This window comes from Penaeus japonicus, unplaced genomic scaffold, assembly GCF_977035675.1.
Source record: "Penaeus japonicus unplaced genomic scaffold, GWHDUDI00000001_assembly GWHDUDI00000024, whole genome shotgun sequence".
NCBI lineage: Eukaryota > Metazoa > Arthropoda > Malacostraca > Decapoda > Penaeidae > Penaeus > Penaeus japonicus.
The window spans coordinates 31,213,564-31,226,063 of record NW_028234426.1 but is presented as its reverse complement, the minus strand read 5'-3'; the positions used below and the strand labels follow the sequence as shown (position 1 = coordinate 31,226,063).

The following is a 12,500-nucleotide window of genomic DNA, read 5'->3' as shown; positions in this document are numbered from 1 at the left end:
TGATAATAATACGTATACACTTAAGTGTTTGTTTATGCTGTACCATATATATGAAGTCCATGAAAAGTGGAATACAATCTGCTATCAAAAGTTATAACAACCAACACATCTACCAATCAACCAACTATCCTTAAAACCTCCTGAACATATCCTCCCTTAAATCAGCTGGAGAAAAAAAAAAGAAAAAAGAAAACGAAACCCAACATCCTTCCCGTGATTAAAGTCTGTCAAGGCAGGCTAACAAGGCAGGGCTACTCGGCATATCATTTATACTCCCTTATTCGGCAAAAGACCAACCACAATTCGGCGACAAACACAATCTGTAACGGTTGAGAGTCGCGGGGGGGAGTCAAAGGAGTCGCCAAAGGTACCCAAGATTGTATTTAAATAAAATGAAATAAGAAATAGACACTACTACTACTACTTATAATAATAATAATAATGATGATAATACAATAACGATAAAAAATATAAATAAACAAAAAACAAGAGATAATTAAAATAGGTCACGTACCAACAACGGTGCAAGGGGAGGGGTGGAAGGGTCAAAGAAGTCACCGCTAAAGGTACCCGAGATTGTTAAAATAAAAATAATAAATTAAATGAATAATAATAATATCAATACCAAAACCAAAATATAAATAATAAATAAAAGATGATCAAAACTTGGACACGTAGCAACAACGGTGCCACTTAGGACGGACTCTCCCAGCGACAGAGGGCGAGGGATCTTGCTGGTATGCGGTAGAATGCCTGGGACTAGGATTCGCCCCCTTTTTTCCCCTCGGCTTCTGGACTCTCAGGATAACCTTGCAAGGCTAAACACGTGCCTCTTTCTTTTGTTCGACTGACTCAGAAGGGATTCTGCGTTAGTTTTTTGTTTTTATGTACGTTTACACAAGCGTCAACAATAATAATGATAAGGGTTATAATAGTAATAGCAATAGTAATAATAATAATGATAATAATGATGATGATGTTGATAATAATAATAATCATAATAATAATAATAATAATAATAATAATAGTAATAATAATAATAACAATAATAACAGAAGAATAACAATAAAATGATGTTGATGTGATAATGATTATGATGATGATGATGATGATAACAATAATAATAAAAACAATAGTAACAATAACAAAATCACAGTAATAATAAGAAGAAGCAATAATAATAAAAATAGATATAACAGAAATATCAGTAAATGGCCATAATAAAACTGTTTCGTTGTATGGTTTTCATGTGTGTATATAATTTTGAAATTAATCATCAGCAGTATATCAGTCCATATATACACATATATGTATATATAGGTATATCTATGTGAGCATCTTCTCAAATTATGTGTATGCATAAAAACTATATATAAACTATATCATAGCAAAAGCTGCACGTATGCGCAATAACCGGTATTAGCCAGTCTTCAATCCGCGATTGACCTGCCAAGGGTCGGGTTATTTCCTGAATGGAAAGTAATCATTTAATTAACTGTCTAACGATGTTAAGGCCAATAGAACCGAGTTCGCTCTCATGACATTCTCATAAGTCGCTTTATATTGCAATAATAGGAGAAGGGGGATTGCAATTTCAAGAATTTTCTGTTGTGTCTTTAAAGTGAGAGAATCTCAGTTGAGAAATGTTGTAAGCGTAATTTCTTATATGATATTCTAACCTTTTTTTCTATCACATTTTTTTTTCTAAAATCACTGTAATTAAATCTTGTATACATCTGAGAAGGGCCATGCCGTCATTTATGTTGTTATTTGGATAATTAAGCATAACAGTATGTGCCAATATTCCTACAATATGAAATGGTTTGTATATAATATTCGTATTCTCTTCTTTTAATTCCAATGCAATTCTAATAATTTGATGTTTCGTTAGAATTCGTCGCAAACTGAATCAAGTCTTACATTTTAGTCACCCTCTTCACTTCCAAAGAAAACGAGGCAAAGTGTGGTTTCTCCGTTTTCTCTTACTTTTCATCGGTAACGAATTTAAATTGAGAAATCTGATAACGTACAAACGTACATAAATACATACATACATACATACATATATACATATTAACATATATATATATATATATATATATATATATATATATATATATATACTTTATATACATATACACGCACATAAACATTACATATACAGAAACAGACAGACAAACATAACACCGAAGCAGTTACAGATATAGACACATACGGAGACACAGACGCAAAGAACATTAATTATTCCAAAGAGCATCTCAGAATACCTGGCCGCAAGCTAAAAAATATCTAGCCACAAGGGAAACACCGAAAGAGAAATGCGGGAAACCTCGCGATTCCTTACGTTCTCTTTCCCGCCTTGAAAAGCCATAGGAGCACCAGTGTTGGCTCAAGCTTTTCCCTCAATTCGCCTTTATTCCGAGCCCTCTCCGCTGCCCCTCCCGGTGCCAGGCCGAAAAATCACGAACGTTACTGTGCATTATGGGTCCCTTTACGGTCTGGGTGAGATCTCGTGCGTGTGCGTGTATGCGTGTGCGTGTGCGTGTGCGTGTGCGTGTGCGTGTGCGTGTGTGTGTGTGTGTGTGTGTGTGTGTGTATGTGTGTGTGTGTGTGTGTGTGTGTGTGTGTGTGTGTGTGTGTGTGTGTGTGTGTGTGTGTGTGTGTGTGTGTGTGTGTGTGTGTGTGTGTGTGTATGTGTTGTGTGTGTGTGTGTGTGTGTGTGTGTGTGTGTGTGTGTGTGTGTGTGTGTGTGTGTGTGTGTGTGTGTGTGTGTGTGTGTGTGTGTGTGTGTGTGTGTGTGTGTGTGTGTGTGTGTATGTGTGTGTGTGTGTATGTGTGTGTATGTATGTGTGTGTGTGTGTGTGTGTGTGTGTGTGTGTGTGTGTGTGTGTGTGTGTGTGTGTGTGTGTGTGTGTGTGTGTGTGTGTGTGTGTGTGTGCGCGTGCGCGTTTTATGCTTATGTTTGCGTGTGTTTGAGTTTGCGTGTGTGTGCGTTTGCGTGTGTGTGCGTATCTTATGTGTAGCGCCAATTGATTACAATCGCAATCTCCCTTCATTATCAAATGAGCATAGCCTATTAAAGCTGGGTAATGAGTTTATGTTAATAAAACACGATACAAAGCCTTTTTTCTACAGATTTAATGACATATTTGTAATAATAAGTCCTGACCTCAACTGTCTATTTACTGGCACGTGTTAAACATTCGCTCTAGCCTATCTGTATTTACTTCACATTACCATATACGATTACCACATAACCTTCTGTTAGGAGCGGACACTGCTATTTTCCTATGTGCACTTCCTTTCCTACTTTTCCCTCTTCCCAACCTAGACATTACGCAAACGTGTGACTCATGGCACAGAGAGATTTTATCACAATTTCTTGGAAGTTTATACAGGAACATACGCTACTGATGTGTGAAATTATGAGAGAAAGAGAAAGAGAGAGAGAAAGAGAGAAAGAGAGAGAGAGAGAGAGAGAGAGAGAGAGAGAGAGAGAGAGAGAGAGAGAGAGAGAGAGAGAGAGAGAAGAGAGAGGGGGGGGGGGAGAGGGGAGGAGAGAGAGAGAAGAGAGAGAGAGGAGGGGGGGAGAGGAGAGGGAGAGAGAGAGAGAGAGAGAGAGAGAGAGAGAGAGAGGAGAGAGAGAGAGAGAGAGAGAGAGAGGAGAGAGAGGAGAGAGGGAGAGAGAGAGAGAGAGAGAGAGAGAGAGAGAGAGAGAGAGAGAGAGAGAGAAGAGAGAGAGAGAGAGAGAGAGAGAGAGAGAGAGAGAGAGAGAGAGAGAGAGAGAGAGAGAGAGAGGGGGGGGGGAGAGAAAGATAGATAAATAGATAGATAGACAGATAGAGAAAGAGGGAAAGAGAGAGAAAGATAAATAGATAGATAGATAGATAGATAGAAGTAAACGAAGCAAGAGGAAACCTACAAACAAAGCAAGAGAAAATACACCGACGGAGAGAAAGACAGAGAGAAAAACACAATAAAAAACGAGAGACCCAAAGAGAAATCATGTATTCTACAGCGCACGGGAAGCCATCCGACCTTCTGTGCATTATTATTCAGCCATCGGGCAGCGTGCCATGAATTCTGAAACAAACTGGGTCGCAATTTTCCCTCCCAAACGTAATTACAACGTCAATACTCAGTGACGCGCTTCATCAAAAGACCACAATGTATTCCCTTCTCATTTCATCTATTCTATTTTGTCCAATTGATAAACCGCAAAGCACCGCCAGCGCTGTCCGAAAACGGTCTAGGGAAAGAGCCATTAGGCCCTCGATTAAGGACCAAGCACGCGTTAAGGCACTCGAACCCCGTGGTATAACGAGGCCTCTGCTACCCCCCCCCCCCAAATCCTTCGACGTAAGGCCCACAGGCGTCACTACTACACACTTGTGACAGACTCATTAGCATTTGACCTATTCCCAATCCATGGCAATGGCAGAAACACCTGCATACTCTGGCACTGGCTGACTCACACTCACACCCTCCACCAACACACGCGAACACACTCATCGCATCCCCTTCTTGCCCCCATCTCACCTCTACCTCCCGATTCGATTTCCCTCTCCCACCCTTCCCCTTTATGTTTTCCCCTCTACATTCCTCTTCCTCTCTTCCTCTATCTTTCCCTTCCTCCCTTCCACATACCCCTACGCCCCTTCCACCGTCTACCTCCCTCTTCCCCTAGCGTCCAATTTTGCCTATAGCCTGTCGAACAGTGAGATTACTATGCATATCTTTATTGCAAGCGTCATGGTATTTAAACTCCAGAAATGTAAAAAAAAAAGTTGAAATATTTCCACACACTGTGCCTCCTACATGAAAAGCATTTAGAACCATCCAGCTGAAATTAAAGGATCACTCCACATCACTAAGACCCAGTGGGCGTGGGAAATTATTGTTCACGTGATACGAAATGTAACTAGGACTAGAAATTACACAATTATAATCCGGAGCATTAAACGCGAGAGCATCGGCGACCCGGGTTTCCATAAAGTGCTCTAACTCGCATTACAGCCGTGCAGCCCACATCCAAGTATACGATTTTCGACCAACGTGAGGCAAGAACCTCCGTCGGTCCTATGTACGAGGAACACCTGCGACTCACACCTGTGCCATGACTCCACTCTGTCTCTCCCTCCTCGCCGTGGCACTCATCATCACATCAACATAACATAACACCAAAGGCCATAATTTCTCTAAAACCGCACACCATACATCAATAGCATCACTTCCTCAATTGCAATCCAGCCATGCAATCATCACCACATCGCGAGAGCAAGTGGTCAGTTCGCGTGGAAAAACGACTTCTTCCATTAAGCATCATTACTTTCCAACCCTTTCCTTATCAATAATCACTATCGTTGTAGCAAATGAAAACGTCAAATCTAACCTTCTATTCCACTTTGAAACCTGTGGCAAAATATATGAGGCTCCTTTTTCTGTATCATGTTCGAAGAGACAATAAAGTCGCTTTATGCAACACTCACCATAATTTGCACGATCACCATCCGTATCTTTACCAGGAAGGATTTGCTACGTGCTGACCCTATTCCATGCCGACAGCGTGTCCTTACCTTAATATGACACTTATCTAATACTGACAATGTAAAAAAAAAAGATACATAGCTAGATTACTTAGATTGAGAATGATAGATAAACAGATAGACAGAAAGAACTCTCTCTTCCCTTCCCCCTGTAGCCAGATCACCCAGCAACCAAGGATAAAAAAAAAGATGGACACGACGACCTTCAGACCTTCAGCTTCGTAGTCATTACCTTGAAGAATTACAACTGACGCCACGGCCACGTTACTCACCACATCCCCTCCCCCTTTCCCCTCTGTCAATCTTCCTAGTCCTCTCCCTACTCCGATAATCCCATATCCCCCCCATCCCAGGCCTCCCCTCCCCCCTAAAACTACATATCCCCTCACCCTAGTACTCGTTCTCCCTCCCCTTAAAATCTCCACATACCCTTTCTTCCTCCCGCTTAAAATCACACATCTCGCCCCATTCTAGTCCCCCCTTCCCCCTTAAAATCCCACATCTCCCTCCTTCCTAGTCCCCCCTTCCCCCTTAAAATCCCACATCTCCCTCCTTCCTAGTCCTCCCTTCCCCCTTAAAATCCCACACCCCCTCCCCCTTCTATGCACCCCGTCAACATGTGATACCTAGTCTGTTGATCTATGACGCGGCCGTATTACTGGGTCATTGTCAGTGTGCCACCTCGAAACTACGCGAAATATATGGAGCAACAGGTTTTCTTCTAGTCCGAGGTCTCTGGGGTGGCAATTCGTTCGGCGGAACAGCCAGTTTACGACACCAATGGAGGACCTAATCTCAGCGGAGCCTGCATGTCATTTCTAAGAAATGAAAATACGCTGGGTCATAAATAACTTTCAAGTTTATTAAGTAATAAAAACATGCAATTTTTCAAGAAACAGAAATACCGTAAATAAGGAATGATATTCAAGTATATCATTAATATGTAATGTGTATATCCTTATTCTCCTAATCATCATTTCTCCAATCAAGACAGTTACGAAACTGCGTGTAACATATGATCGTCAAGCATATCATGTTACATCCTTCCCTGCATCGCTATAATATTTCGTTTTTACATCACGTTCTTCCTTAATCATTAGTGTTATGTCACAGTGTGTGTAGCGAATGATTGTCTAATTAATTACCGATATATACTCTTACCATCATCACTATCATTACTCATGTTATCATCAATATATTTCCCTAATCATCAATTACAGGGTGAGGGCGTGTGCTAGGGTGAGGGAATGTGGGATTTTAAGGGGGAGGAGAGGACTAGGAAAGGGGGGAGATGTGGGCTTTTAAGGGGGAAGTACATTAAATTCCACCCAATCACACGAGACACAAACCGGAAATGAAACGACCCGTACGAAACGACACCGGGACCGAACCCCGCCGAAGATACCCTCCTGCTTTATCCCTTCATCGCCCCTTCATCGCCGCCATTATCGTCCCAGGCCCTACTGAAACACCCCAGCAATCACACCGCAATCTCAGCTACTATCGCGGTTTCACTATCGATAACTATGCTGAAGCCACCGACGACATTGAAACTACGCTACAGTTTCGAATAAAGATATGGTTACGGATAAGAATAGTTGTCGAATTCTGCCATGGAAAGATAGGCCAGTATGGTGTTCCTCTTTTTCTGCCAAACTAGTGACTAGTGGCTCACTATGAGTAATATCTCGAACTCATTGTTTTCAAAAGTTTTTTTAACAACACTCAATGTGCCAAACCGATAACGATGTTCTCATTGCACACTCGATGAGGCAATCTGTATAATGTCGAATAATTACACCTCTAAACAACTTTAATAAAGCACTGCAATCACCATTTTCCAATTTCCTCTCCAAAAATTATTTTGTGCTTTGCTCAGCAAACTGAAAATAATGAAAGCGCAGAGAGAGAATCGCTTAACAAAATTTGCATAAGAAATCGTTTCGGTTGAAATTATATAACGGACCCTGGAAGTAAACAGAATACGTATGAAACTTGTAATTTTTTGGTTTTATGCTTTTTTATTTTTTATTTTTTTACTTTTTAAGCCTGTGTTTTCTTTCGCAATTTCATCAATACTCCTCCCTTTACTTTCCTTGATCTCTTTTCCTTCTCTCATATTCCACGTTCTTTGACATATTTTCTACCTTTCTGATTTTTACTTCTTTTCCCCCTCCTGCATCATCTTTTCTTCTTCGTCCATTGTTCTTATTTACCCATGGCCTGATTTACGGAACACATCATGTTAACAATAAAACACATGCGGAAAAAAACAGCGAACAATATTTATAGACGAGACTTTGTATTGACTGACTAACCATCTCCTCTCGACATACACAAACCAACATCAAAAAAATAACATCAAAATCAAACCAACATCAACTTCAATCCAAAACGCCAGGCCCAGTAGAAGTCCACCTCGAATCCAACGCAGCGACCTCTCCCAAACAAGGTCAAAAGGTCGTCCGTCCGGGAGTAACCGACCGGGCGAGCAGATGGAAAACCCGGCCCCCTATTCCAGGCAGCGGCTCCAGGTCCGAGGCAACAGTCTGGGGGAAACTTCTTCTCGAGGTCTATTCATCATATCAACCGAGGCCGTGCGCAGACGACACCCGTGCCTCGATCGCGCCAGATTGGTGGCACTTCGGTGACTCTGGCGGCGCGGCGGTGCCTGTTCGGCTCGATAAGACATTCAAAATAAATAAAAGAAGGAAAAGAAAGAAAAAGAGGTAATTGACACCTACCTTTTATGAATGCCGTTGATGTAACTGCTGTGATAACCCGAATGGTCTCTGCGGGTTGAAATAAAAATAAGGGGTCAGTTAAAAGGGCATGGCGAGGGGGATTATCAAAATAATAAAAAAAGGGGGGATGGGGATGAGGTTGAGGAGAGAGAAGGATAAATAGGAATGGAAAGGTTAGATGGGGTAAGGTGAGGAGGGGGAGGGAAGGGAAGAGGAGGGGTAAAAGAGGGAGAGGGAGGGAGGGGGAAGGAGGGAGAAAGGGAGAGAGGGAGGAGAGAGAGAGGATAGAAAGAGAGAGAGAGAGAGAGAGGGAGGAGAGAGAGAGGATAGAAAGAGAGAGAGAGAGAGAGAGGGGGGGGGGAGTTGGGAGAGAGAAAAGAGGAGACAGGAAATAAAAGAGAGGAGTGCAAAAACACGGTAAATATAAAACATACAGAAAAACTATAATGGTCAAAGAAAAAAAGTAGCAAGGAAGGGAGGGAGAAAAAGAGCAAGTTCCTGCAGCGTGTGAGCGCCGCTGCCCTGGGCGAAGTGCTATGATAGCAGTTACTACAATGGCTAGCTGGTTGGCTGCTACTGGCGGCGGGGCCCGGCTGACTCCAGCTGCCACTATTGATTTTGGCGCCGTGATCCTCTATGGCAGAGCCTCCCGCTCCGGGCAGCGCCACGGGCACCTTCCTCGGCCCTGCTTGCTGCCCGCCTCCGTCTCTGCCTCCTCTCGCTTGTCAGCCTCATTCTCTTTCCCTTTCGGGGAGAATCTTCCTTCCGCCTGCAGTCCATCCTCTACACGCCTCTCCATCCCATTCTATCCTTCTCCGTCGTCTTTTCTTGTTCTATCTCTTATCCTTCTTATTCCTGCAGACATCACTGAATCTTCCAATCCACCTTGCTCCTTTCCTCCTGTTCCTCTCTGCCTGTTGCAAGCCCCTCCGCGACGTCCCTTCCTGGCCTGCCGGACGCCTAACTACGTTTCCTTCTCTGCCGTATGTCTGTCCTCAATGCCATTTGTATCTCTCTATTTTATCTCTTCCTCCTTCTACAAACATTTTTGGCTTCTTTTACTTCCGTTTTTTTTCTCACTGTCCTATTCTTTATCATTTTTTTGACTCTCCTTTTCCTTATGTGTTATTTTTCCTATTTTTATTTTCTGTTTTTTATCCTTACAAAAAAATACTCCTTACAACTGTTCCTTCTTTTCTTATTTCAGGATCTTCGATTTCTCCTCCTCCTCCCTCTCCTCTTCGTTCCATGACGAGGGCTGTCCGTTCGGAATGTCTTAAGATTTCCCGTTATAGATCCTGCGAAGTCTCCTTTTCTTCGCGCGTTACCGGTACTTGCTCATCGGCGCGAGTGCCTCTCGACCTCGTCTGACACGCGTTACGAAAGAGCTCCCCTCGTTGAGCTCCGACTTCCGTTTTTTATCATATCGCGAAATCTTCTTTCATTCTTATCTTTCGTTTTCTCCTTGCACATTTCTCTCCGTCGTCCTATCCTTTTTGACTTCCTCTTTTCCCTCTTTTCCTTCTGCAACATTTCGTCTTCGCAGCAGCCTTTTCTTCCCTTTTCTCGCCACTTCCCTTTTCTCTCCCTCCTTTATCCCTCGCCGCCTCTCCTCCCCGGATGCTACGAGGATTATCTCAAGCACTCTGCAGCCTCTAAAATGGCTCTGCAGATTGCCCATCCCCGCCCGCCGCAGTCACTCAAGTTTCCTCAACCGCAGAGCCAGATACGACCCCTTGCAACTCCCGACGACCCACGCACCCCCTTCCCACCCCACCCCCTCCAGCTGCATCACTCCCCTCGCCCCCTAATCGCGCTCCTTGATTCTCTCCCGCCCCAAAAGTTTTCCGGGAGAGCCGTTTCCTTCATGACGCTTCTGATGGATTACGGCTTCTCTCAGGGCACGTTGTTAAACACGGACATTTTTCTCTCGCACGACCCGCGTCTCTGGAGGAAGAAGGGTCGTCCCTCACACTCTGGAGACCGATTTTGTCATGACTATCTCCCATGAACAGCACCGAGCCTCCCCCCCCCCCTCCATCTTCCCCCTTCCCCTTGGACAACAGCCAGCACTTCCCCCTCCCCAGAGTTTCCTCCTGCGCGACCCTGCAAGAAGGTGCTTGCGTAGAGGCACCCGCACGACCTCCTCACCAGATTAACTCTCTAATATCCGGCCGAGGATGAGGTGGTGCTCAGTGCAGCCAGCAGCGGGAAACGGCAAAGGTCTCTCCAGGGACCCAGTGTTGCCAGGATGCCACGAAGGTAGAAGAGGAAATGATAATAATTACACAGATAATAATAGCAATACTACCGTTACTATCCCTTAAATTACTACGACAAATATAGTGACGACAATGATAGTAACACAATTACTACTACAACTACTAACAGTAATAACAATAACAATTATTTTACAGCAACGCCAATAACAACAGAAATAATAATGACAAAAATGACAGTAGTAGGAACAACAAGATCAATAAAAACTGGATCAGAAAGCAAGACACGTCCTCACTAACGATCCCTTACGATGAAAAGGCGAAAAAAGAAAGGACTCCTTTGATGTTTCTGCTGCTGCGGCATAATGCTCACAATTCGTTTGTAGAGTAAAGGCAAGAATAATATATTCGTGCAGTTTTCTTTTTTTTTAACTACGCCAAACGGCAGTCATCCTCAGAGACGGTTAATTCTCAATCATTCAGGTACGTGAATATAACTACCCAATATTACTTCATAGAAGAAAGAAAAAGAAAAAAAAAAGTTCAGCCCGACCAACGTTTCTGATTCTGACTGAAAAGAGCAACGTTTCTGATCGAAGGACCTTGGTCGGATGCGGTGACCTTGCTCTGACAGGACTGACTGGAGAAAGATGGCTTAGGATGTGACAAGAATGCTAGGATGAACGACTGCGCGTGGCCCAAAGCTCTCTCGTTTGACTGGATGGACTGATGGATAAGTCTGGTTTAGTGTCATCTATCAGGTACAAGCTCTCCGTATCGGGGATAATAATTAGTTACTGAGAAAGTGTTCCAGGAAAGTGCCACCATAACCAACGCCGCAAAGTATCAATGAATCACCAGGAATCACTCTCTTTCTGTCTCCCTCTCCCTATCCCTCTTGCTATCCCTCAACCTTACCTTCACTCTCCTCCTCTTCCTCTTCCTCCACCATCACTACCCCTTACCCCCCCCCCCTTCGTCTTCGGCTTCTCCTTCTCCTCCTCCTACTGCCCCTTCTCCCCTTTTTTTCTACCTCTTTTCCGTTTCCTCCTCCTCCCACCCCCTGCCCCTGCTCCTGCTACTCTGCTCCTTCCTTCCTGCTGACCTTACCTTGGTCTCACATCATAAAAGGAAGGCCATGGCCAAGTTGCATAAAAATAGCCTTTGCTCCGTAAAAACCTTGTAGTTATTCCCGGAATCGACCGGATTGCTGCCGGCCGCCAATACCCTCGACAACATTCAGAAAGTGATCACACTATTCGTAACAGAGATTCTGAAAAGTGCACTGGCCATTTTGATAAGACATTACTCGAAACGTCCTATGCAACTCTGTTGAACTACCAGAACGTTCTATGCAAGTCCGTAAAAAAAACCTCACAACACTGAAAACCCATCAGAATCCCCTCAAATCCCCTCTAATGGGCTTGTCTCGGTCCCTAGCCTCATAACCATTCCAGTAAAACGTGTACAAGGAAACGGCCGCCATAAGTAACACCGCCAAGTACCAATGAATCAGCAGTAAACATGTTCTCTTTCCTTCGCATTCCCGTCATTTCCCTCATCCTCTCCTTTTCCCTCTCTCTGCCACAGCCTGACGTGGATGCCACTAAAAGCCCATCAAGAGTACCTTCGCAACATCATCAGACCAACCAATCAGAACGCACTCCGCAAAACTACAGAACCGCCGGTCCGTTCCTTTCCTACTGCACGCCCATCCAAAAGCCCTCGCCATAATGAAGAACCCATCAGAACGTCCCTCAGATCCCTCCGCCTCTTATTACGAGAGACGGCTGACGGACTGCCGTTCCAGCGCTGTCATCTCGTCTTTTCCTTTTTCCCCACGATGTCTTCCGTACGCAGGAAAAAAGACTCATCTTCAAAGGTCCCGATTTCAAGCGAGAGCAAAGACGCACAACAAAACAATTAAGTGAAAGCCACCTTGCCATTTTGGGAACAAAGGCGCCTTGTAAAAAAAAACATCCTCAAACAGA

General features: G+C 43.8%; 1 protein-coding gene across 3 annotated transcripts in view; it reads right to left on the bottom strand.

Moving 5' to 3' along the window:
• siz (Brefeldin-resistant Arf-GEF family protein schizo) overlaps positions 1 to 12,500 on the bottom strand; it is a 396,560-nt gene that overhangs the window by 240,507 nt on the left and 143,553 nt on the right. For 2 of the 3 annotated variants that reach the window (XM_086551000.1, XM_086551009.1), the window contains exon 2: positions 8,291 to 8,338. The exons of the other annotated variant lie outside the window; for it this stretch is intronic. In XM_086551000.1, coding sequence (XP_086407126.1) covers positions 8,291 to 8,338 — 48 coding nt within the window. The remainder of the gene's footprint in view (positions 1 to 8,290; positions 8,339 to 12,500) is intronic. 3 annotated transcript variants of the gene reach the window in all.